Raw genomic sequence first — 27,074 nt, 5'->3', positions numbered from 1 at the left:
CAGCTAATTTTTGTTTTTGTAGTAGAGACGAGGTTTCATTATGTTGGCCAGGCTGGTCATGAACTCCTGACCTCAAGTGATCCACCTGCCTCTGTCTCCCAAAGGCGGGGATTATAGGTTTGAGCCACCACACCTGGCCCTGAGTTTATAAAAATAGGATTTTTAAATAGAATTAAAGAACAATGCACTTCCAAAAAATTTATTTTGGTAAGTTGAATTTTTTTAGAACACATATTTTACATTTTATATCACATAAAAATTTTATTCATTTCCATTTATCGATGAGCTAAATCTGTTTCATAGAAATTAAAGTTGTTATTGTTTTGAAGTGAAAACAGAACACAGACGCTAAAATGAGACTAATTTTAAAGTTTAAGTTAGCTGTTTAAAAGATACAAGGACATATAAATATTACAGACCAGCAGTTCCCAAACTTTTTGACATCAGGGACCAGTTTTGTAAAAGACAATTTTTCCACAGACTGGGTGGGAGGGTGGTTTTGGGATGAAAGTGTTTCACCTCAAGTCATCAGGAATTAGATTCTCATAAAGAGCACGCAACCTAGATCCCTCACATGCACAGTTCACAATAGGGTCCACGCTTCTTTGGGAATCTAATGCCACAGCTGATCTGACAGGAGGCAGAGCTTGGGCAGTAATGCTCACTTAGCCCCCAGCACACATCCTGCTATGGGCCTGGTTCCTAACAGGCCACATACCAGTACCAGTCTGTGTCCAGGGATTGGAGACCCCTGTTAACCAATTGAAATAGAATAGCATGGCTATGAGTCAAAAATTTGTCTTTTGTATCAAATAATAGAAATGTCTGCAAAGGTGAAGACTACTATGCAAAGGTGAAATGAGGAAGAGGGATTATTTTGACATTGCAGTCATTCCATAAAAGAACTATAGCCAAGTCTCGTGTAGGTTCTAGAAAACCACTAAAGATGGAGTCTGTGTTGTCATGGAAGCTGCATTGTTTCTTGTTGTACTTGTGCCATTATAGTGTTCTTGTAGTGTTCTCTGTGTTTTTGTTTGTTTTAAATTTTCTATTCTTAAAAAACACAATCTGATTAACTTGCCCCAATCTATGATTCATTCCTCTTGGATCGTGTATTCCCACCGTGCCTCTACTTTAGACTGTTGGAGGCGGAGGAAGAACTTGATATGTCTTATTTTGAGTTGCTCTTTCTGACAGATAGCAGTATGGCATGGTAAGTGAAAATGGGTAGGAAAAGGTATTAATAGTTTTGGAGAAATAAAACTTACCTCTCAGAACAAGGCATACCACAGATCAGTATATGTTAGCCTTTTACTCTTCTTTGTGCCTCTGATGTTACACCAGTAATTAATTATTTAGAACATGAAAACAAAGTAAAATAACCAGGTAAGGAATTCATTGTTTTGGCTTTTGTATCGGTCAGCTATTGCCAGAATAATGTTGCATGCTAAGGAGCCACAAAAGTCTCAAAGGCCTAAAAAAAATACACGTTTCTTTTCACACATTGCTGGATAACTGCAATTGGGCTTCTCTGGGCTAGACTCAACTAGGAAGCTTGGCTTCAGTCTAAAAATCTTTCAGCTGAGATTCCTCTGCTCAGTATCTGTTGCCCTTCTGATAGTAGTGGGCTAGCAGAAACATATTGTTCTACTGACCATGGCAGAGGTAAAAAAGAGTAAGTGTATTTTAATCCCCTACTTGTGCCATTTTTGTAAATAGCCTATTGTTCAATGCAAATATTATGAAAGAGCCCCAAAAAGGCAAGGAGAGAAATCTCACCTTTAGTGGGAGAGACTGCAAAGTTGTTTATGGGGAGGGGTATCGGGACCAATAATTCAGTCTACCACAGCTTGTGCCTTTAATAGAAATCAAACCACTTCTTTATTTTTCAGTAGTCTTAATAGAAGTCTTCTTTATTTCTTAACATCCAGTATACATTAGGCAAAAAAGAGAAGAAAAAATTTAGTGGCATTTTTTGTTTGTTTGTTTTATACTAAAATTTCCCTTTGATATGTGTCTTCCGCATTCAGATTAACATCTATTGAAAAATATACTACAGGATGCTTTTGCAGGGTGTTTGTTTTGAAGAATAGTATAAAAATGTCCGTAAGTTTCATATGCAACCACACATATTTTAACTTGATCTTTTATTCTGCATTTACTTTTGAACGTCCTTAAGAATTTGTTAAAATGCAGAAATTATGCAGTATTGATTTCAGGAAAAATTGAAGTGGTTACACATGGTTGCCTTTGCCTTAAAAGAAATCCTTATTTGGTTCTAATTTGAACAATATTGAAAGCACAACAAAACTAGCTTTTTATTATGTCGCCACACATTTAGTGAGTTATGGAAAGCATTTTGTTTTAAGAATGGAGTTAACTATGTCTTATCCACACTTCCAGCCATTCTTGTCACTTCTGGCCACTCTCCAAGCCTGCCTGTTACTCATACATATTTCTTCCTAGTAAGAAATGCATCAAAATCCCAGGAACATATGCTGCTGACTGTTAGAAGAGTTTTAGCAGTGAGAGATTAATGTAATTGCTTTTGTTTGAGAAATATAATTGGTCACAGTTATATACATGTAGCTTATATGAGAAGTACATTCAGTTTTAAAAGTCATTATTATCAATTTTACTTTGCTTAAAAAATGAAACTAAAAAGAATCTAAAATGTGTATGCTTTCTTCATTCCTAAGTATTCCAGAATACTTAGATATTTTTGTGAGAAGTAAATTCTCAGATATATAAATACATATAATATCATTTAAATTTAAGGTATAAACTTGTAAATGACAAAATGCTTAATAGGCTAAAATCTCAAAAACAGGAGTATTTCAATTCCCACACTGTATGTTACTTCATCAGATATTACCATTATATCATGCTTCTTGTACTAAAGTGTTTCCTGTGAAACAATGTAATAAAATGGTCTTTATTATACATAATATTTAAATACTCATTTTCTAGTAAAATATAAGGCTTATTCATTTTTTTCTTTTAGTTGTAAAGGAAAAAAATGCACCTAAATGCATACACTTACTTTGTGATAATTTCTGAAACGTAAATAGAGTTTGAGCTTGCAACAGACTTGTGTCTTCTAGAAGTTATGGTTCATTCATACAGGTGGTAGTGGTCTTATCAGTTTCCCCTTACAAGTCCCATATAGCTTCGGCCAGTCCTTCACAGAATGAGATGGTAGGTCTTTCCACCAAAATTTGATTTCTCCCATTTTTTAAAAGATTTTAGTTTCAAACTTTCAGTAATGCCATCAAGATGAGATAGCAAACTATTATTAGAGTTACCACAGACTTTTTTGAACTAGGTTGATTATACATCATAAACAAATAAATACCTAAAAGCATCGTTCATAGAGTAAGATCAGGCCTTGCATACCTACGTAGTCCAAACATTACATTCCTGACATTTAGGACATTTAAATGCAAACTGTTCTTTGTTAGGGCGTTCTCATAACTGAAATATGAGTCACTTGCAAACCATAATAGATTTTGGCTCTGCTACATGATGAAGTGTTCTGGATGTCGTGAAACATTTCACCCAGACTTATGGCAGTAGAATTCCCAGTGGTCTCCCAAAATAGGGAAAAAAATGAAGAACAAACTTAAAGGAAATATGCAGACTCTGGCACCATCCTTTTGTGGCAATACAGCTCTTTATTGTTGTTAAGAAATGGAAGTACTTAGAGCCTAAACCCATAAACTATAGTACAAGTAGGTGTTGAATTTTTTTTCCTAATGACTAAATTTAACTCTATACATGATTCTCATGTTTTAGGTCAGGTCGTAGAGTTTTCTTTTACACACATCACCCCGATGCAGTCATACTGAGCTGTCCCCGAGCACTGAGCCTCTTTACTACATGTGGGCAAACTCATATTCCACACTCTAAACTCATCTCAGACAGGAAAGGTGGAGTTTTCCTTTTCAGGGTCAAAGGAAGCGATAGCTCAAGCATAATAGTTGTACGGATCCTGGTGTGGGTTTCAATTTGGTTAATTTGCTTTCAACTTCAACTCCTCACTTGAGATTCCATACAGAAAAGTAAATGGTAGACTTCCAGAATCTTGTTTCACTCTGGTGAATAAAAATTGTTTTGAGTGTAAGATTAGACTTTTTCCTCGCTTAATTTCAATAGTACCTACACAACATAAACTGAGGCATCATTTAGCAAAATGTTATTGTGATGACAACATAATGACCTATTAAGGGCAATGCACATTTGAATGAGCTCAGTTATTCTTCCAGGTTTAGGCATGGCCTGCCTTTCATGGTGTTTAGTGTAGCAGCTTTTAAAGCAGTAATGGGCACTGTGTAGGACCTTTTATTCTACTTTCCTTTTATTCCAATCTCAAACTGGGAGATATTCTGAACAAAACATATAAATGATAGTTTTTCTGAAGCTTTTAAAATTTTAAGTCATTATTCACTTTTCAAAAGAAGACATTTATTCACCCAAGAAACATGAAAAAAAGCTCAACATCACTGATCATCAAAGAAATGCAAATCAAAATCACAATGAGATACCATCTCATGCCAGTCAGAATGGCAATTATTAAAAAGTCAGGAAACAATAGGTGCTGGTGAGGCTATGGAGAAACAGGAACGTTTTTACACTGTTGGAGGGAATGTAAATTAGTTCGACCATTGTAGAAGACAATATGGCAGTTCCTCAAGGATCTAGAACCAGAAGTACCATTTGACCCAGCAATCCCATTACTGAGTATATACCCAAAAGAATATAAATCATTCTACTATAAAGACACACACATGTGTGTGTTTACTGCAGTACTATTTACAATAGCAAAGAAATGGATCCAACCCGAATGCCCATTAATGATAGATTGAATAAAGAAAATGTGGTACATTTACACCATAGAATACTATCCAGCCATAAAAAGGAATGAGACCATGTCTTTTTCAGGGACATGGACGAAGTCGGAAGCCATCATCCTCAGCAAACTAACACAGGGACAGAAAACCACATACTGCATAGTCTCACTCTTAAGTGGGAGTTGAAAAATGAGAACACAAGGACGCAGAGAGGGGAATGACACACACCAAGGCTTGTGGTGGGGCGGGAGGTAAGGGAAGGGAACTTAGAGATTGGGTCAATCAGTGCAGCAAACCACCATGGCACATGTTCACCTATGTGACAAATCTGTACATTCTGCACATATATTCTGTTTTTTTAGAAGAAATTTTTTAAAAAGAAAATAAAATAGTAAGTCATTATTATGAGTAGTTATTGAATTATCATAAAATGTGATTTCATAACATAAAAATTATGATAGCACGTGGGACATACAAAACTAGGAAATCAATAGTATTTAATTGGTTTAAAATATCATTGTAATAGTGGACAACCTTGATTAATACATTCCTTATATGCCATCAGAGTATCTACTTTATTATTACTACATTTGCTGAATATGGGACTCTAATAAAAATGTCAAAGTAACCTAGATTTGCTTAAAAACAGAAATATCTCTAGAGGAGAAGTTACATGCTAAACATGGATAAGTTGTCAGAATGAGCAGAGCACATTATTGCTCTTGGAATCTCAGAATATAGAAGTCTCTAATTTAAGTAATGTGAATGAATTTTAGTATCCTGAAGCAATTTGCAATGACCTATTTCTGTGATATATAAACTTTTATAAATCAGAGCTACAGAATACTATTACTGAAATAAATATTTTTGACAAAACTGTTAATTGCTTGCATTTAAAAGCAAGCTTGATGGCATTATCTTAATATATTTAGAGATAACAGTTGGGAAGTCTAAACATTATTCTTAGTGCAAAGCTTGTCATAATTTATGTGGTTTAAGTGTTAATATTACATGAGAAAATTAATTTTAGAGTGTCAGTTTCACAAAAACAAAAAATAAATACTGTAAATAATTATTTTTGACACAAAACAAAACAAAAAATTAAGCAGTATTTGCCTTGATGCATCAGGTCTTACTATATTATAGTTTGTGATTTATGTCTATCCCGCCAGCTATTTAGATGTAAGCCATTCTGAAAATGACTATGTGTTGCATCTTTTAAGAAAAAGAAACAGCTTTTTGTATACATTTTAATAGCAATCACTTTCACTGATATTTACAGAGAATGTAACTACAGTTTCTTTATTTCTAATACATACCTATCGTCTTCCTGATGAATGTCTAGTAGTTTTCCAGTGGCATTGACAAGACAAACCCTCACAGATTATTTTATCTTAATATAAATATAAAAGTACCTCAAAACAGGCAAAATATAAAAGTACCTAAAAATAGGATAAAATGATGTTTTTCAAAGTAGCCAATCAAATATTATTTTCCTCAGAAATTATTTTCTTGTTGTTGACATCAAATGCATATTTTGTATAAGAGATCATGCTCTTTGTGCAACTATCAGAGACATTGTGCCTTAGGCACATCATTCAGCTTGCTCCACAGCCCTGGTTCTCTCCACAACTCTGGAAAAATCAATGCCCTGGAGTAGGAGGCTTAACATTGTTTTTCTTAGATAAATCACTTGACATTTCAGTGCCTTGGTTTTGATTCTTTGTAAAATAGTGGAAATAGACTTGATAATATTTAAGATTCCTACAAAAAGTATTAATATTTCAACTTGCAAATGAATGGATATCTGAACTTTCAGTGTACTACAAATCCTATGGTCTCCCAAGAGAAAACAAAAGATTATTTTTCTTCTTTATCTGAGAACCATTTTATGTAGATTGCAGGAAGGTTGTGAATTAAAATATGTCTTAAATTTTTTTCATCCCATTCATTAACAACCATTTTATTTAAGCTGCAGAGAGGATATGCATTTAAGAATATGTTTATAACTGTGGTTGAGGTGGTAACCACCATGCAATTATCAGTTTATTAACTGGGGAATGAGCTCATAATGGACTTTGCTATTTTAGTCATTTCCTTTAACTTGAATATAATCTTCTACTTTCATAATATCAATTTAAATCTGTGAAATAGTTTTATAATTAGATCCACAAATATATAATGGTTTGATATTAGCTATTGTTAGGTAATGATTGCTCTTTAGTTATGTAGTTGTATGCTGAAACAATTAAAAAATTAATCCCCTACATATCATTCTGATGTAGTACAAAATAAAATGATAGACTGCATATTACAGAAAAAAATAACTAAAAAAGCATGATATTATTTTATGCACTATTCCCACAGAAATATTTTTTCATTTTTAAATATCTATTTGACTCTTCAGCAAGCTGAATACCAGAGATTTTATTCCTTCGGCATAAAGTAATTTGGTAATGATATTTAAAGGCATTTTTTAATTTAACTTTTATCTTTATAAAATTACCAAAAGACATACCATCTTTGAACGAATTGGTTATTAGCTAATCTCAGTCATGTTTTTGTCTCTAAAATATTTCGTTTACCAGCGTTTCACTGCTCAGGGCTCAAGTGACTCAGTGAATAAAGCCATTCTTGTAAAGGCACCTAAATGGTAACAAGGGTAGTGACAGTGGATGATACCTGTGGCTCAACCATTAGCTGCAGCCAATGTATTTATTGTAAGTCAAACACAGAGTCACCAACTACATTTCTTCTAATTGTAGCAGGTGAAACCACACATTTCTAAAGGACCAAGTATCTAAACACAAAGGTCAACATTTGGTAGGCATACATAAAACATAAAAGTGCCTCGTCTTAACAGGGTCATGCATCTTTCATCTTTAAAGTTTAGTTTGTACAAAGTTTCACAGTTGATACCTTAAAGTTGTTCTGAAAACTTCAGTTATAAAAGCTATTGCCAGATTTTGTTTTGTTTTTATTCAAAATGTAGCCACTCATGAAGAGAAACTTCTGAGTTTGAAATGTGATTGGTGTTTTTGCAAAATGTATATTCGAGTGAAATTATTTTACCTCCAGTCTAAACAAGTGTAAAGATAAATGTAAAACACTTAGAGGGGCAAGGCTAACACTAAACGCTTAACTACGTAGTAGTATTTGATTTGTCTTTTAATTTTTACAACATATACTTTTTTAGTTTAGAAGTAATAGTGTAGACTATTTTCAGATCTTGGAATTTTAAAACAAACCACTAATAGCCATTGTCTACATTATTTAAAGTGATCTAAATTGTATAGAAATAAAAGCGTATTAAAATTATAATATTGTAATTATTATTTCCAGATATCTTCTGTAAACTTCTAATGTTCAATTCCTGTGTTTTATATAACATTTTAAAATAAATCACACCAAACCTTAGTCAAAAGAAGGTATAGTAATAGTTGGTGTCAGATCCAAGAGAGTGAGCCAAGAACATACTAGGATTTAGAATCACTGGGAGGAATAGTAACAGCTAATGGCAAGAAGTAAGGCAATTTAAAGAATATTTATACTGTGGAAGACAAACTTCTGGAAACAAGATGTCAACTGTGTATTTTCCCAGGGATGACTCCTTTTGTTTTTAAATATTGCTATTAAAGTACATTACCTATTTTCTGCAAGGGATGGTAACATGTCTTACTTTCTTTTGTATATTTTGGTGACTAACACATACTTGTTATGTGACAGATTCTAAAACATTGAATGAATAAATGCTAGATTTAGCAAACACATCACATGTAAATGGATTCAGAATCTTGTAATTCCTAGTAGATAGAACAATGGCACTAAGAATCTGGAGAAGTGAAGAAATGGGAAGATAACATTTATCTATACTAATGAGTTCAGATCTTTTCTCTTAGATAATTAAAACATCAGGCTACTGAGAGAAATTTGCAAAGCAAGGCTGAAAACTTTTCATTAATATTTGAGGAACTGTGGAGTGGAGAAGAAGGAATGGACAATTAAGAAAAAGTATCTAGATTTTCAAGAAATGGAATACAAAGTTAATCACTTTTCTTTTTTCTTTTCTTTTTTTTTTTTTTTGAGACAGTCTCACTCTGTTGCTGAGGGTGGAGTGCAGTGGCGCCATCTCAGCTCACCACAACCTCTGCTTCCTGGGTTCGAGCGATTCTCCTGTCTCAGCCTCCAGAGTAGCTGGGACTACAGTTGCACACCACCATGTCTGGCTAATTTTTGTATTTTTAGTAGCGACAGGGTTTCTCCATGTTGGCCAAGCTGGTCTTGAACTCCTGACTTCAGGTGACCCCCTGTGTAGGCCTCCAAAAGTGCTGGGATTACACGTGTGACCCACTGTGCCCAGTCGTTATTCACTTTTAGAATGCCAATGTGACACTAATTTTGAGAAAGAGAAAAGACTGATTTATTAAATAAATGACCTATGGAATTCTTACTAAAAATATAAACTTTGCACATATCGGAATATAATGAAGATGAAATGGTCTAGATCTGTATATAAAACTGGCCTATATAGAATCATTCAAAAAGGTGTAGTTTTGAACTCAATAGTAGTTAACTAAATTCATTATCTCTACTAAAACAAAAAGAAACACTTTTCTGTATTTGAAATGATCAAAATCTCACAGAGCATACAGGATCAAAGACTTCTAGAGCTCTATGTAGTGATCACCTAGTTTAGTTTTTAAAAATTTTGACAGGGAGAGATTGGTTAGCTTACCCATGATCATATAGTTAGTTAGTTCTTATGTAAGTGATTCAGATTCCAGATGTGAATGATATGCACATTTATGAAAATATATTTGTATAGCTGTAGCATATATTTTTAAAATACGATTCATTATGATTTTAGAACACACACACATGAGACAGACAGGTGAGCATAGCAGTAAAGAAAACTTACTGACTGTTGAGCTCTGTAACACTAGGTAGTTTCTTACCACTGGACATTCATTAACTCATCTCTCAAATGGGAGATAATAGTTCTTATGTCATAGGGCTCTACTCAGGGTTTTAGATATATATGTGTGTGTTGTCAGTGTGCATGTAGGTACACACACATATAACCTAAAACAGTGTCAGGTGTGTATATTGGTTATTTTATTACAACTATTAAAATATAGAATTGGCTTGCTGAATTCATGGACTCACTAGTTAAAACGAGACATCTTTTAGGTATACCTAACTTGTTTCTAGTGTGTGACTGCGTTTCCTGATGTGCCTTTGATGGTCATATTTGTCAATCTAGACCTTCCTTACACTCAATTTAATGTTCTTCCTTGCACATACACACTTACATGCACACATTTACATACACCCACACATACTAACTTAAACACACACATACATTTCTTCACAAAGACATTTACAAAATCACACATGCACACATGCATGCACACACACACACCAAGTGCACCCAAGTTGGGCTTGTTGCTTTCCCAATAAAGTCATAAAATTATGGATGAAAGACAATTTAGAATATTTTTAAAATCTATGAATCTAGAAGTTTGGAGTTGAATTATGAGGCATTCAGTTACCTTTTATTTTTCATTTTTTTCTTGATTTTAAGGACTATGCATATATATACAAAAAAATTACACATGTATAAAATGAAGATATTTAATAATTTCTCAAGAACATTAATTATATGTATATATGTATTTGTGTGTTTACATATATACTTTAAAGTTCTTCCCACATGAAAACTCAGTATACCTTCAGTATGTGCCAGTTGAATCTGTCTGGGGGACTAGAATTCTGATTTTAAAATGCGTTTTCATAAAGTCTCTCTCTGGCTCTAAGAAGCCTCCAGAGCTGTCCTAACAGCTTGAAAACCAAGATCTTGACTTTTTATGGAATACTTCACTCTGTGCCAGAAACTGTGTTAAGCATTTCTTTAACTATATCATCAAAGTTTAGTCTTCATAAAATACTCTAGGACACATATTACTATACCGATTTTAAAAGGAGGGACTGAGACTAAGAGAAATTAAGTGCCTGAGTTCATCCAGCTAGTAAGTGTCAGACCAGAATTTGAACTCTGGTCTCTCTAATTCTAAAACCCATGATATTTACAACCCTGCAAGTTAGTTGCAAATGCATCTTACAGGCTGCAGTTGTAGTTATGGTGAGTATTTCCCTAAGGGAAATGGTGTCAATAATGGTTGTTCTAACGGCTGAGACTGGCCTATCTTCACCATTCTCTGGACTCATTTGAGCCATTTGCTTTATGATCAAAACTCTCCTACTAAAACGTGAAACTAGAGGTATAACAATTATTTAGTACATAGTTTTATAAATTGTTTTCTGTGGTTTCCTATTTTTATCAATTGCTCATTTATTTATTTGTCTAGCTCTCATATATTTCCCTTTCATTCCTTTTCAGAGAATGATGACAATCCTACTTACTGCCTCTCCCCTTCCTACAGCTTCCATTCTTCCTGGGAAGGGAAAAATCAGAATTCTTTTGCTCTCCCCACTTCCTTCAGATTCATCCTCATCACTCATCACTCTTAAATCTGATGGAGTTTTTACAGCATAACTATAAAAGATGAAATTTTTATCCTGTGAGAAACATGCCTTGGTTATATCCAAGCTTAATGGATGGGTGGGTTTTTCTCCATGATTTAATTTTGTGATCCAACTGGGAAGATTTCGGTTTTATTAACAGCTGTCTTTTCCCTTTTCTTACCAGAACTTGAGCTAGTAGCACCTAACTCAAAAGAGAAAATACAGTTTTGTTTTTTTTTTTAATTTTACATTTAACAAATCCTTTCTTCTAAACAAATTTTCTTAGGTGGGGAGCAAACAAATAACTCTGGCTAGGATCTGTTAAACAAAGCTATTAATATTTGCAACCTACACCCACATGACATCTGAAAGAAATGATCGCTTAGCTTTAGTCATAAATAGAGAGTGCTGATAGGAGTGGAAATAGAAAAAAAAGTTGTATTTTTCTTCCACTAAAGGTTGAGGGTAGACTTTAAAGGAGGAAATTCTGAGTGATTCTTAAAACAACATGTGAACTTCATTTCCCCCAGACATTACTTGCCAATATGTAAACATTTCAGCAAGAAATTTTACACCACCTCCTCTGTGTGTCAGGCAGCATTTAATGGTTGAATGACAGACAGTGCTGAGCCTTGACAATTCCACAGTGATGTGCAAATCTGGAAATTAAAATGACAGTTAACCAGTGGACCTTTTCTACTATAAACTCCACGGCCACTATTTAAAATCAGTTACTCATCAACAAGGCAGATGATTTTTACTTCGACTTTATGCTTTCCTATAAAGATTTCACAACTTTCTTTAGGGGTAGTTTCTGTTGTTTGGATGTTATATGCAAAGGTTCTGATTGATTTTGGCAGTCTTAATTGCATGGATTCCTGGTACTTATTTTAACTGGTTTCTTGTAGACACGTGGGAGTCATTCACACATTGTTTCCTTTTTCTTTGTAGGTAGAAATAACACTTCAGGATATCAATGACAATCCACCAGTATTTCCAACCGACATGCTGGATCTCACTGTGGAGGAGAACATTGGAGATGGCTCTAAGATTATGCAGCTGACAGCCATGGATGCTGATGAGGTAGCTCGAGCATGTCTCTGAATTTGTGAAACTTAGTGCAGTGATTTATCAAATTTCTAGGGTATGTTGACTACTTTTATTACCCAGTAATTAAGGGTAAGCATTGTATGCTCCTTTCCAAAGAACATTAATTCTTGAAACGCAGCATTCAGCAATCCACAACTCACTTGCTGCTTGCACTTTAGGTTTCTTAGCTAAATTATTTTTTCTTTAATAATAAAAATATCTAAAGATAGATCTCTATTTTATATCTTTATGACTCCCCTTGGCTATCTTATAGCAGCTAAGGATTGATTTTTATTTTATTTGTGTTGTTAAAAGCAAATAATTTAAAATTACAGAATTTTAAGGTTACCTTACAATTTTTTATTTAATTTACATACATATCTGTATATATACATATATGCTCAAAACAAAATATATCATTCAATAATATTCCTATATATTTTAAGGATATCATGTGGGCAAGCTAAAGATTTTTAAATTCCTTTAATTAAAAAAATTGCATTTTTTTGTGGTGAATGTGAAATTTGGTGGCATACTTTAGATTACTATTTTCTATATTCATATATTCAGTTCAGCTAAGTAATTATTACGCTTCAAATGGCATGGAAACAAATAATTTGTGATTTATATTTTTTCTTATGAAAAAACTCCATAGCTTATTTTCTCCTTACTAGATTAGGAGTTTAATTAATTATCTGGAGTTGAGGAAAGCTGAATAACTTCCCAGACCCCAGTATCTCCTTACCGCTTTCCTCTTAAACCAAGCCCAACACAGAACAGAACAGAGAATTTAATTTCCTTTTTCTCATCTAAACTCAGAAATATCAGAAACTTGATTTTTGCATATGAGTAAGTGCTTTATAAATATATTATTTCTTTAACCTTAAAAATATAAATAAATAAATAACAGAATAAGTTTAAGTGTCAATACAGAAATGTAATGACTTAGACATTTATAAATTTTGCTAAAATCTAACTAATAAAAAAGAACAGAATAAAACATAGACATTTAGAGAACTGCAATTTTCTATTAGAACAGATATGATGTTTTATGTTTAGTTCCTTCTACTCAATTTTACAATGTGAAAAGTTTACAATTATTTCAAATTTAGTTAGCTTTGAAAGCGTTGTCTGACTTAACATTTCTGTTGTTGATAGATACATGGTATCATTAGCCATAATTCAGTAAATATTTTATTTTTTTAAGTTTATCATTGAAAATATACATTTGGATTTATCAATTCATAAAATTTCATTAACTCTCATTTGAAAGTAGCAGCAATAACCAAGAAACCTCATGTAATTGGCATAGGACAATTGACATCAAATAATGGAAATTGTAATGGCTATTTTGTTGGTTATACTCTCTTTAGGAATACAGCAAATAAAACTCATTCATTTGAAGTGATTTATTTTAATCACTTCAAAAGAATGAAGTAATAATCATGTTAATTATAATAGATATTCTAATGGGAAGGCTATTTACTCCATGGAATATTGTGATTAGAGTGCGATTATTCAATATGAGTTATAGGAATAACAGGTAAAATTTATATGGAAATTTAGTTGTCTTAATCATTATACTGCTCTCTTAAGAACTGGTTATTTCAGAGATTCCACTACTGAACCCTTTTAATACTATTCTCTTGATACTGTTATAATTTTATTTCCCTTCTAATACTTTTTTAAGAATATTTCAAATAGGTATTAGAAGTATAAGTATAAATGCAATACAGCCAGCGTGTTTATTTTTCTCCATCTGACTTCCATGTGTGTTTGTTTATGTGTGCACACACTTGCATTGCTTTCATCTTTTAAGCTATGTTTACATTTATGATGAGACTTGAGGAAGCCTAAGAAGGTCCTTATACCTCTAGGTATTTAGACCAATGCTTTTTTTATTGAATTTGTATTTCTACTGAACTTTGTTTTTTAAGTTTACAAAAGTGTGAATAACTCTGCAGGTGTTATCACTTAGATATCCTAGTTAAGAAAAGTACAGAATGTAAAGTGATGATAGGTAAGATATATAAGAAGTACATTTGAGATGAGACAGAGTGGGAGAATTAGGACCAGAAAAGTATAAGGCTATAGTATAGAAATAAACAAGCAATTCAAGGGTAGAGAGGGATGCTGACAATATGTATGAGGTGTGACTGTGCCTGAAGGCATAAAGATCACCACATTCTTTGTAAATAAATGCCTTTGTGTGTGAGTGTAGAAAGGCAAAGAGGGTGGAAGGGAGTAAATCGGTGTACCTACAACTTTAAAGGATGGGGTGCCATTTTAGTAAAACTACCACTGTTTTTTTAAAGAAAAAGCTCACAAAGTTGTTTTTCTTCTTAAACATTTGAATAATATTTTAATGACTGCTGATTGGTTATAACACTTGACATGAGTAACTAATTCACATTTCTTTGGTCTCATGCTAAGCAGAATGGCTGCCTATGGCATTTAGACGTCCTGGCTGTTTTCTTTTTGTTGTTGTTTTTAGTTGCTTATAATAAATATTAATGCTTTTAGATAAACCTTTATTCTATTTTCTACTTTATTGTCAGTTCCTTACCTCTTAGCCGAATTTGGGGGAAAATATTTAACATGTTTTCTCTCTTTTCAAATCCTGACTATTTCCTTTCTTCATCTAGTTTGAGTAGGACTCAAGATTATGTAAGTCATCAGCCAATTGTGTAGATTTTTAAAAATCATTTATGTACTTTTCATTAATTACTTTACCTAACATACAAGTGTTAGTATGCTATAAGAGCTCTTGTAGGGCGCTGTAGCATAAAGCCTGGATAAAGGAATTGCAATTTTAGAAAACAACATTTACATATTGAACTTAATTTGATATCATTTGAAACATATTGGTTCAGGATTTACATCTTTTAGAAGCACATGACTCTGCTTGTCTCTTGTTCCCTTTTATAAACAGAATTATGCTAGTAATGGGCCAGGATACTCAAACTTTGCTTCGTGGTAGCGTACTTGTTTTTGAAAATACTATTTAAGGTTCTAATATGCATTTGCAATTTATAGCTATTTACTTTTAGAATTCCTTCCATGTGCTTTTGTCTCTGTGGTTTGTCAGGAGAGCAGAATATTTTTATCCAGCGTTATTTCCACTGCACTGTAGATGAAACACGATATTTGTTTCCAGTTTTGTTGCTGATATGACATATTTTGGATATTAAGTAAATAGACTTTTCAGAAGACCTAATTAAATCGTTACTCTTGGCCAGACGTTTTCAGATATTCACTAGTATTATGAATTCACCGCATCAGCTGATTTTGAATATGAAGAAGATTGTTTTTTATCAACACAGTCTGATATGCTTGCAGAAAAATTATTATAGTTTTAGGAATATTATTATTTATTACAGTTTTTTTGTGGACAGGGTATTTCTAAATATCAAACCATTTGTGTAATACCATTAAACAGGTTTTTGTTTCTTTGCTTTCCCTTAATTTCCAAGTGCTTACCATTTTCATGGGTCAGAATTGAATGTAGTTACATCCATACCTCACCCACTTTACTAAAATAATGGAATTCCTAGTGAAACAGAACAAATAGTACAGAGTGTGGTCAGATTAGAAGTCTCACATGCTTATTGAATCATTTTGTTAAACCATAAAATTATAATATAGATTAGATATTCAATATACACCTGAATATACAAGGTAAATGTGGGTAATGTCTTAGACTCAGCTGTTCCATTATTAAATTTAAATGTGCTTTGAGGCATTCACTTTACTAATGTTAAGACTGTCCTGGAGAATGCAGTACATACTAACACTAAATATAGAGGGAATATTTTTGCTTTAGACTGTTGAAAATCATCTCTTTTTGTGTTTGACCATGAAGGAAAAATGTACATAAGCTATAATGGAAAAGTTGTATGAATGCTTTAATCCCCCACTGTGTCAGCTTTACAAGCCTACACACTCCAAACTTACGTTCTTCCTGAGATTCTTCTTGGGAGCGCTGAGTCTGAATATTTTAATAAATACATTTTTAGAAGTTAATTATAATAAATGATATATTTGTTTTAGGTAAGTATATTTAAATTAAAGGGTAATTTTTGAAGTCAACAATTCCAACACTACTTATACCTCAGTGTCAAGATCAATAATTACATATAATAGAAAATCCAATACCCATGGATATATGGCAACTGGAGTTATATTTTGATTTAGATTATTCATTTGCAGAAGTCTAAGTCATCAAATACATTTAAGCCATCATGTTTCTCTTATAAGAAAATAGTAAGAATAAGAATAAAATAACAACTATCGTTATCCTGTACTTACTATTTGTCAAGGGTTGTTCCAGGTTTTTAAAATATATATTAACTAATTTAATCTGCAAAACAATCCTTCTTGGCAGGTGATATTATCATTCCAGTGTACAGATGAGGAAATATGGGCTTGGAGAGGTTAAGTATGTGGTCCAATGCCACATGACTAATAAATGAAGCACAGATTCAACCCCAAAATCTGGCCCCAGAGCATCATATCTCAATCAGCACAGGGTATATTTAACCCAGTACTTTGATGGTAATATACAGAATTGAGAAACATCTCTCTTCGGTATTCCTCTGCCCATCCTTGCTTCTCTTACTTCTTCCCGTTCCTTCACTATCCTTATTCAGTGTTTATGTGGCTGATCCTTTTTATATCTATTCTAATTTAAATTCTGAACTCTTGTGGCTTTAACTGACGCACACATAAAATGACCTTCAAGTATTTTTCTTAAACCTCATTCCCAGATATCTAATTGCCAGATAACCATTTCTATGAAGCTATCCTTTAATCTCTAAATACACCGCAAATAAAATTTCACTTCATAATTTATCCTGCATCAAAGCAGGTCCTATGCTTGAAATGTCCTCAGTAAGAGTACTTTCTTAATTCCCAGCCAAAGTAACTTGAATTTAAAAATACTTTTTTTTCTTTTTTACTTTTACTTTTCATATGGGGTTGTTAAAAAAGTGAGAATGTATATGGAAACGTTGAGCAAATGAGAGCTATTCATATTATTTATATTTTCAATAATCTATCAAATTTTACTAATTTGTCCCATGCATTATGTTGGCTTAATTGAGATTCAGAGTAAGTTCTGGAGCAAGATGACCAGGGTTCCAGTCCCTTGATTTATTTTAAAATGGGCATTCTAATAGTACTTACCTTGCTAGTTTGCCTTTAACAATTAAATTAATTTGTGCCCTGGAATTGAGGTGCTCAAAGTAGTGATTAGCAGCTAGCAAACACTATGAATATTCTACTCTTCTCTCCACCGTCTCTCTAGTTCCGAGTTTTGAGGCTCATGATTCAAAGACCTGAGAGTTCATAGGAAATCACCCCTGCCTTCATTTTACAGAACACGGACTTTCATTTTACAGAACAGGAAGTTTCACCAACTTGGGGGAAATGAAGCCTCAGTCTCTTGGGCCCAAACTATATTCACGCTCTCCCTTCTCTGCCCTCTCCCTACTCTAGTCCATACTGCAATATCAATATCCTTAAAAGCTTTCTTTCGGTTAAAACAAATCCAGGTTCCTTGGTCATAGAATTGAGACAAAATTGTGTTACATTTGAGGTTCTCAAAAATGGACTGATACTCTAACATTTTAGTTTAACTTTCTTCTTTTGTTCTACATTAAAACTGTCCACTCTAACACAATGTTCAACAATGTTAAGTAAGCCAAACACATCAATAGTGAAAGACTATAAAATATTATATTCATTTGATGTGCTTTTATTTTTATTTTATTGTGATAAGAACTCAATGTGAGATCTGGTCTTTTAAAACATTTCTAAATGTACAATACAGTGTAGCTAACTATAGGCATAATGTTGTACAGTAGATCTAGAAATTGTTTCTCTTCCCTAAGTGAAGATGTATATTCATGACTTTTAAACTCCTGATTTCTCCCTACTGTCTGCCCTGGGAAACCACCATTCTACTCCCTGCTTCTGTGTGTTTGATTATTTTAGATACTTCATATATATAAATATATATCATGCTGTATTTGTCCTTCTGTGACTGAGTTATCTAGTATAATATTCTTAAGGCTCATCCATGTAGTCAGATACGGCAGGATTTCCTTTTTTTTTTTTTTTGAGCTGAATAATATTCCCTTGTATGTATATATAGGTTGGGTTTCTTATCTGAAATATTTGGGACCAGAAGTGTCTCAAGTTCCTTTTGTTTTTAATTTTTGAATAGTTGCATTACACATGCTGATTCAACATTCATTCCTAATTTGAAAATTCAAAATCTGAAATGTTCCAATAAGCATTTCCTTTGTGCATCATATTGGCACTCAGAAATGTTTAGAATTTGGGATATTTGGATTTTGGATTTTTTGATTAGGAATGCTGAACCTATACCACCTTTTCTTTATTTGTTCATTTGTTAATGGCTATCTAGTTTGTGTCCAAATTATGGCCATTGTGAAAAAAGGATTGCTGGATCGTATGGTGATTCTATTTGTTACTTTTTTGAGGACCTCCATACTGTTCTCCACAACAGCTGCATCATTTTACATTCCCGCCAATGGTGTACAAGGGTTCCCATTTCTCCACATCCTCACCAACATTTGTTTTTTTGTTGTTGTTGTTTATTTGTTATGATAGACATTCTAACAGGTGTGAGGTGATTTCTCATTATGATTTTGATTTGCATTTCCCTGATGATTAGTGATATTGAGTATTTTTTTCTTATACCTTCTGGCCATTTTTATGTATTCTTTAAAGAAACATCTATATGAGACCTTAGCCATTTTTAATTGGATTACCAAACTTTTAGCCATTGAGTTGTAGGACTTATTTATATATTTTGAAAATTAACCCTTTATCAGATATACAGATTGCAAATATTTTCTCACATTCCACAGACTGCCTTTTCATTTTCTTGATTGTTTACTGTAGAGAAACTTTAGTTTGTTGTACTTTCACTTGTCTGCTTTTGATTATGTTATTTGTTTTGGGGGTCATATAAATGAAATTATTGCCCAGGCTATCTTCCAGGAGTTTTCTTCTAGGATTTCTGTAGTTTCAGGTCTTAAGTTTTTAATCCATTTTAAATTGGTATTTGTGTATAATGTATATTTTCATTCTTTTGCATATGGATATCCAGTTTTCCCAACACTACTTGCTTCCCCGTTATATATCCTTGGCACCCTAGGGAGTATCAGTTGGCTATCATGCATGAATTTATTTATGGACTTTCTATGCTGTTCCATTTGTCTCTGTGTCTGTCTTTATGCCCCCACTATACTTTATTCATTACTGTTATTTTGTAGTATATTTTAAGTCAAGAAGCATGATACCTCTGCTTTGTTTACCTTTCTCAAGATTGTTTTGGCTATTTAGGCACCTTTGTGGTTTCATATGAATTTTAGAATTGTTTTATCTATTTCTCTGAAAAACTGCCATTAGGATTTTGATATAAATTGCATTGAATTTCTAGATTGCATAGATAACATGGACATTTTAACAATATTAAGTCTTCCAATGCATGAACTTGAGATGTCTTTCCACTTGTTTGTGTCTTTGTTGATTTCTTTCAGCAATGTTTTGTAATTTTCAGCATGCAAAGCCTTTACCACCTTAGTTAAGTTTATCTCTCATTGCCTGTTGAAATCCAGTAATTTCATATGAACTTAAAGCCAAAAAGCCTTACTTTGTCAAATATGTGATCAAAAGAAAATAAAAGGAGCAATGCTTTTCTACTTCCAATATCTAAGGTGCCTGGTCTCTTTTTTCAGGGTGCAAATGCTCTCGTCACATACACTATCATTAGTGGAGCTGATGATAGTTTTCGCATTGACCCAGAATCCGGAGATCTGATAGCAACCAGGCGGTTGGACAGGGAACGCCGTTCCAAATATTCATTGCTGGTTCGTGCTGATGATGGTCTTCAGTCCTCAGATGTGAGAATTAATATCACTGTTAGTGATGTGAATGACCACACACCCAAGTTTTCCAGACCTGTGTACTCTTTTGACATTCCAGAGGACACAATCCCTGGTAGGTGATGGGTCTCTTCAGTGTATTTTTCAAGGATCACCTTTAACCAAAATTACATACTATGTTTTGGTTGTTCTTAATCAGTGATTCATTTTTACTTATACTTCTAATTATAAAAATATATGTGCTGGATTTTTAGATCTTTTCATTAACCATCTTTGGTAAAATTCCCAAGCAAATGGCTAGATTTTTTAGGATGAATGAGGTTAGCCATTTATGTGTCTGAAAGTATTTGTGACATGGGTTATTAATTTCCTGGAAACCAAAGTTTTGGTATTCTTTCTGCTTTAAAAATGTCTAATGTGATTTCGCTGCTGTGTATAAAAAGAACAGCAAAAGAAAAAAGATACATGAAAACTGTAAATAATAGCGAGTGTGACCAAAGGCAAGTTAATTATTTCTCTTAGTTTCAGTTCTTTCTTCTGTAAATGGAAGCAATAATTACTGTTAGACTTAAGATAAGGATAATTTAGAAAGTACATTGAGTTTGCTAACATGGGGCTTGGGTATTAGCAGATAATAAGTATTATGAGAAAACAAATCTTTACTATAATCTTGCTTCTTTGAACATACTGTGATTTTTTTAGTCTGAGTACTCAATATCCATGTTTCTGGTGTGTGTGTGTGTGTGTGTGTGTGTGTGTGTGTGTGTGCGCGCTTCATTGCCATTATTGGAAATTTTAATGTCAAAATAAAATTTTATTCTGAATTACATTTGGAATGATTATTCATAAGCCATACATTTTTGAAACTCCATTTGGCAAAGTCATTAAACCTCTACAGGGGACTCATACCTGCATTTTTTTTTCACTTCCCAAGACATCTTGAGCGTGTCCTTTATGGAAATCCCATCACACTTATTTCTTGCCTTAGTTATTGCAATTACCACATGAGTTCTAGAGTGATATCACCAGGGCATAAGCCCATATATTTCTTGGAGTCCTCAGTTCCTGACACTAGCAATATGCTCTGTTATGTGTTCACTGAATTCATCAGTGTATTTATGGATTGGTACTGTTAGATGGAAGCATAACATCAGATGTATTATTAATTCTTCAGGAAATGTATGCTGAAACCTGAGGTCCACTGGATATCTGATATGTCACATATTTTTTTGAAATAGGGAAATGGTAATATAGAAATCTGTAGAATGTTATGTTCACTATATTTTTATAGTGGTTCTCTAGTTAAGATATTTTACTGTACAAATACATTTTTTGGTGTCTTTCTCTATATTCTCTTGGTAATACTTCTTGCTTTCTTGATTTTATACTATTAATTTATTCTTTTCATAGGTTCTTTGGTAGCAGCCATTTTAGCCACAGATGATGACTCTGGTGCGAATGGAGAAATTACATATATTGTGAATGAAGATGATGAAGATGGCATCTTTTTCCTGAATCCCATTACTGGAGTCTTTAATTTGACACGAGTATTAGATTATGAAGTACAGCAATACTATATCCTCACTGTTCGAGCCGAAGACGGTGGGGGACAATTTACTACCATCAGAGTTTATTTCAATATTCTAGACATAAATGATAATCCACCTATTTTCAGCTTGAATTCATACAGCACATCTTTAATGGAGAATCTACCTGTAGGGTCTACTGTTCTTGTGTTTAATGTTACTGATGCAGATGATGGTATGTATTTTAATATAATTTTTAAAACATCTGTAAACTGTCATCAGATTTATATTAGATTTATTTATTGTGTTGAGCTGTCACAAAAAATGCATTTTGTGAATATAGGTTTAAAGTTGAGGGACAGAATTATAACTGAACTATAGAGGATTTTAAAAATTAAGTACTTTATCAGTTAAATTTTTATTTATAACAGAAAACATGCCTTTTATTATTTTATAAACTTTATCTTCTTTTTCCCTCTAAGTGTAGGGTAGTGTTGCAGTTTAGTAATGTAGAAGTCATAAGACCACTTTTTTGAAGATTGTTAGATAAATAAAAATATTTAAGTTTACATATATTATTTTAACTTGAAAATGATACAATTTCGAAGCAAAATGTAACCAAAGACTTAAGGAAAAATGCTTATGAATGCAAAAACTAAGTTTCATATTTTTGACTGAAAAATAGTTAGTAATTTTTTTTTCTGAGATGGAGTTTCACTCTTGTTGCCCAGACTGGGGTGCAATGATGTGATCTTGGCTTACCACAACCTCCTCCTCCTGGGTTCAAGTGATCCTTTTGCCACAGCCTCCCAACTAGCTGGGATTACAGGCATGCACCACCATGCCTGACTAATTTTGTATTTGTAGTAGAGACAGGGTTTCTCCATGTTGGTCAGACTGGTCTCAAACTACCGACCTCAGGTGATCTGCCCTGCCTCAGTCTCCTAAAGTGCTGGGATTACAGGCGTGAGTCACCGTGTACTGCCTAGCTAATAATCTTTTAGCCAGCTTTCATTTTAACTCAAAGTGCAGTCTCAGATCTGTTTAATTTATGCTAAATGATCAAGTTAAAATTTTGCACTAAATTTATACTTTACATATGTTTGATTTGTATTTATTGCAAAAGCAATAAGCAAACATTCTTTTAATAGTTGACTCCTTTGTCCTTTCTTCTAACACCTATTTTTTAAATACACATGTCATATAATATAGTATTACAGAAAACATTGTACAGATTATCAATCTTTAACTGAATTGTCAAGAAAATCACTACTGTATTTTCCCTTACATTGGATCGAACTAAATTGACTTAATATATAAAACGAGGCAGAACTTTGAAGAGGAAATAGGTCTGTAGTGATATAGGCATAGCCATCTCAAATTAGATTTCCTTATTCTTATGACTTGGATGATTTGTGTAATCTCAGAATACCATTCTATTTTAACATTCTATACTTAGTTTTCTTTTCGTAGTGTCTATAAATGGCACTTGGAATGATATGAGAAGCAAAAAGCACAGTATTTTATATATGTTTCAATAAGTAAAATGAGAAATACTTTCTTTAGAATTCATTGAGTAAGAGCATTTTGAAGCTGCTTCCTCTAATTTAAGTGCAGTTAAAATTGGACACAAAGATACATCTAAAATAGGTATGACTGTATGGGTAGTACTATTACTGTTACTACTACTACTAGTAATAATACTTTAATGATAATCATGTGAATAATAGTATCAAGGACCAAAAATCTGTCAAGCGTTTTGCATGTACCCAGTCCTTGCCTACGAATATTGCCCACTCTATTTCATGTACCTCATCCCAGGTCTGTGGATTGGCTCCAATTAGACATCTATGTATAATTGAGGTTAATCTCTATTTTGGAGACTAATTTCTCTGTTACAACTTTGAGTTAGTTTACCTATTCCCTAGATAAGAATATTTTCAAAACCAATCATATATTCTTATTTGTCCTGTGACTGTGCTATACTTTTCTATAGTGAAGAATTTTCCACCATTTTTCATTGTGACTTATTAGTTATGTGTTAGAGAGAGCCCATTGTTTCATAGAATTATGTGTTTCCTGGAATAACTCATATTTACTATCATAACTTAAAATATAGGGAAACTGGAAAGATATCAAAAAATAAAGTAAAAGAAAAAACTTTGTCAAAAACCTGCTGGAATATTCCATGCACATATAGGCCTAGAAATACATTGACTATTGAGTCAGTTTTTGCAATATTTTTCCTTTAATTGCATTGAGTAAAAGTTTTAAGCTCTATTTATTCATTGTTTAGTTTTGAATACTTTTATCAGTGTAATTTCCTGCACCTTGACCTAAAATATACAACACAATTCCTATTCTTTCTGAATTTCAAGGACAGTGATAAAGCTGTACAAGGGTAAGCTTGTTTGTAAAAGTTTCCAGCTCAGTTACACAAAAGGTCTCAACTATTTCATAGACAATATTAGTAAAACATTTTTTGAAATCAACAAATTAACAAATAAATCTCTGTCTCTAATCAGAAGGTTCCAATGAAGTAATATTGTCATCTTTTTAGATGAAGGAATTCTATATGAAATGAAATGTCACAATCTGTTATCTGTCTATGGATTATCTCAGAGTTTAATATTTAGTTTACATGATCATTTTATAAAAATAAATCAGATCTTTTACTGTTTTCACAAGATGGGTAATACCTATGTTAGTATCAAGACTACCATGCATACGGTATTATACTGAGGAAAACTATTATAAATTGGAGCATCACAGAAATATTCTGGCTTTGATGGTTTTTCTATTATTCTAGAAATTACACTTTATATATTGGGAAGTCATACAAGAATGTTTTTCTAATAATGCCATTGTATTTTTTGCTGAATAACTGTAGCTATATAATATTGGTGTACAACATAGACCATTGAGTTTCATATATTCCAGTGATCTTATGACCTTATTGAAGCTGCTTTATAAAAATGAATGTTATTCAAAACACTTCTATGTGTTGCAGCTATGTGAAAATTTGACAAATATTAGTTCTTTATAGAACACTATATATAGTGTGTGTGTATGAGTGTATATGTATGTATGTATGTGTGTGTGTATATATATATATGTATATATATGACAAAACTATAAAACCATACATATTCAATAAAACTGCCAGGAAGAATCATGTAATTAAATGACTTTTAGAACACTGAATACAAATGGTTCACAGTGGACTGTTTTAAGTTTAAAGATCTGGTGGGCCATTAAAGCCCAGAAATTTAAATTCCAACACTTATTGATAAAGTTTAGAATTTGAAACAATGTAGAAATAATAATTTTAAAATAATGTGTTCACTGTCTCATGATTCAAATATTTGATGCAAAATTAGATAAAAATGGTCTGAACTTAGTATTTTTTGGTACACTTTAAACGTTCTGGGAGAAATTTGAGTTTTGCTGTGTTTGCATGTATTTTCTAGATGTAGTGTACATGCCCAAAGTCACTTTTTAGACAGTAAAATAAATGTAAGACAGATTCCATGACCTGTAATTGCAGTAATTAATTTTCAGTTCCTGAGATAAGAGCTGAGAGCTGCTTGTTAGATAATATGGCAATATTTTATGTAAAAAGTTATATTTTTATATTTGTTTCATCAACAGTAATAATTATCTTCAGCTTATTTTTAATGTTGTTACTTAATATATTTGTCATTATGTGTTTGACTATAAAATCAAATTTTTCTTTTGTTATACTTTTAGTTAGTTTAAAATGTATTACTTCCCTTACCCATTCATCTACCAAACTTTTTGCCTTTATAAAAGATGCTGTTCTACGGTTTACAACAAGGCTATAACATTTTGGTATCATGTTCTCTTTTTGCCTCTGTAATTTGGCTGTTTACTCAGGGAAGTAGCATACATGATGGACTAAGGATATTCAGATCCTGATTTAATTGCTTCCATTCCTGCTGATTTGTATAGAAATGTTAGGCCATCACTTTATAGCCATGTGAAATGTCAGTATTTTTAATATATTTTGATCTTAGATATGAAAGATTTTTTATGTTTTTCTAGAATTAAGTTTTATATCTCTGCTTGTTGGTATTTATTTTCATTCACATTATTATTTCTCAATAATAATCATGTCCTCAAAAGAATAGGGATTTATTATTTACTGGTGAACTTTGTCATAGGAAATGCAGAAAATGTCCTTAAAAAGTAATTATATATGTAGATATTAATAGAAACACACATATACACATAATCAAAGATAAATTGTGTGTGTATGTATATGCATACTTGAATATATTTATGTTATAATGTTTGAGTATGTATATACACACCTACAATATAATGTATATAGGTATACATACATGTATCCATATGTTGTAATGAAAGTCCTAAAAGCTTTATATGTGTGTGTGTGTTTGTGTTTGTGTGTGTGTGTATATATCTATCTATATATAGAGAGATATGAAAATAGTGGAAATTTTTACCATCTGAAGCCTGTGGAATTTTAAGACAAGGAGTTGAAATAAGCTGTTAACCTCGTTCTATTCAGATTCTACAGTTCTCTGACATCTATTAGCTTTATTTATTCATATTTTTCTTGATCCTCAGACTCCTAAGTATTCTGAACTTTATAATCTCTTCTTTGTTCACTTGTGAGTACTCTTAAATAAACTATAAAGATTAAAAGCCACAACTCATAATAAGTGGGGGAAAAATAAACCCTTTCAATGATTTACTCAATCATTGTTCACCCTATAAAATTTTGTTAATAAGTCATTGCCTGAAAGTTATCTTCATAAATATTTTTCCTATGTTTCAAATTAGGCAAAGGATGTTAGAGACAATAAAGTCACAGAATAAGAGTAACTGTGGTGTTTTTAAAAACAATGAGTTCTACATGGTAAAAAAAAAAAAATCTCATACTCAAGAAATTTGACTTCTTAAAGAACTTGATGAAGTTCAAGAAAAGGCAAAAGTTAACTGAAGAATTCATAGAATACTGAGAAATAATTTTTTAAGGAAAAAGAGTGATTAAATTGTTCTAGATGACTTTTGCCAAAAGTGTACATCACTTCTCATAGGTAGAATTCAGAAACCTGGGTAGTTGAAATTAACATTAGAAATATAGAAGCTAGTTGTAAGTAATTCATGCTAGTAGATATTTG

At 32.6% G+C, this 27,074-nt stretch overlaps 1 protein-coding gene across 2 annotated transcripts in view; it reads left to right on the top strand.

Annotated features, from left to right (window-relative positions):
• Nucleotides 1-27,074, top strand: part of FAT4 (FAT atypical cadherin 4) — a 178,510-nt gene that overhangs the window by 72,374 nt on the left and 79,062 nt on the right. For both annotated transcript variants that reach the window (XM_064383905.1, XM_012473052.3), the window contains exons 3-5: nucleotides 12,327-12,458; nucleotides 20,234-20,495; nucleotides 21,791-22,141. In XM_064383905.1, coding sequence (XP_064239975.1) covers nucleotides 12,327-12,458; nucleotides 20,234-20,495; nucleotides 21,791-22,141 — 745 coding nt within the window. The remainder of the gene's footprint in view (nucleotides 1-12,326; nucleotides 12,459-20,233; nucleotides 20,496-21,790; nucleotides 22,142-27,074) is intronic.

Source organism: Aotus nancymaae, unplaced genomic scaffold (assembly GCF_030222135.1).
Source record: "Aotus nancymaae isolate 86718 unplaced genomic scaffold, 86718_ANA_hifiasm-v0.15.2.pri h1tg000033l, whole genome shotgun sequence".
Classification (NCBI taxonomy): Eukaryota; Metazoa; Chordata; class Mammalia; order Primates; family Aotidae; genus Aotus; species Aotus nancymaae.
This window is presented reverse-complemented; position numbering and strand designations above follow the sequence as displayed.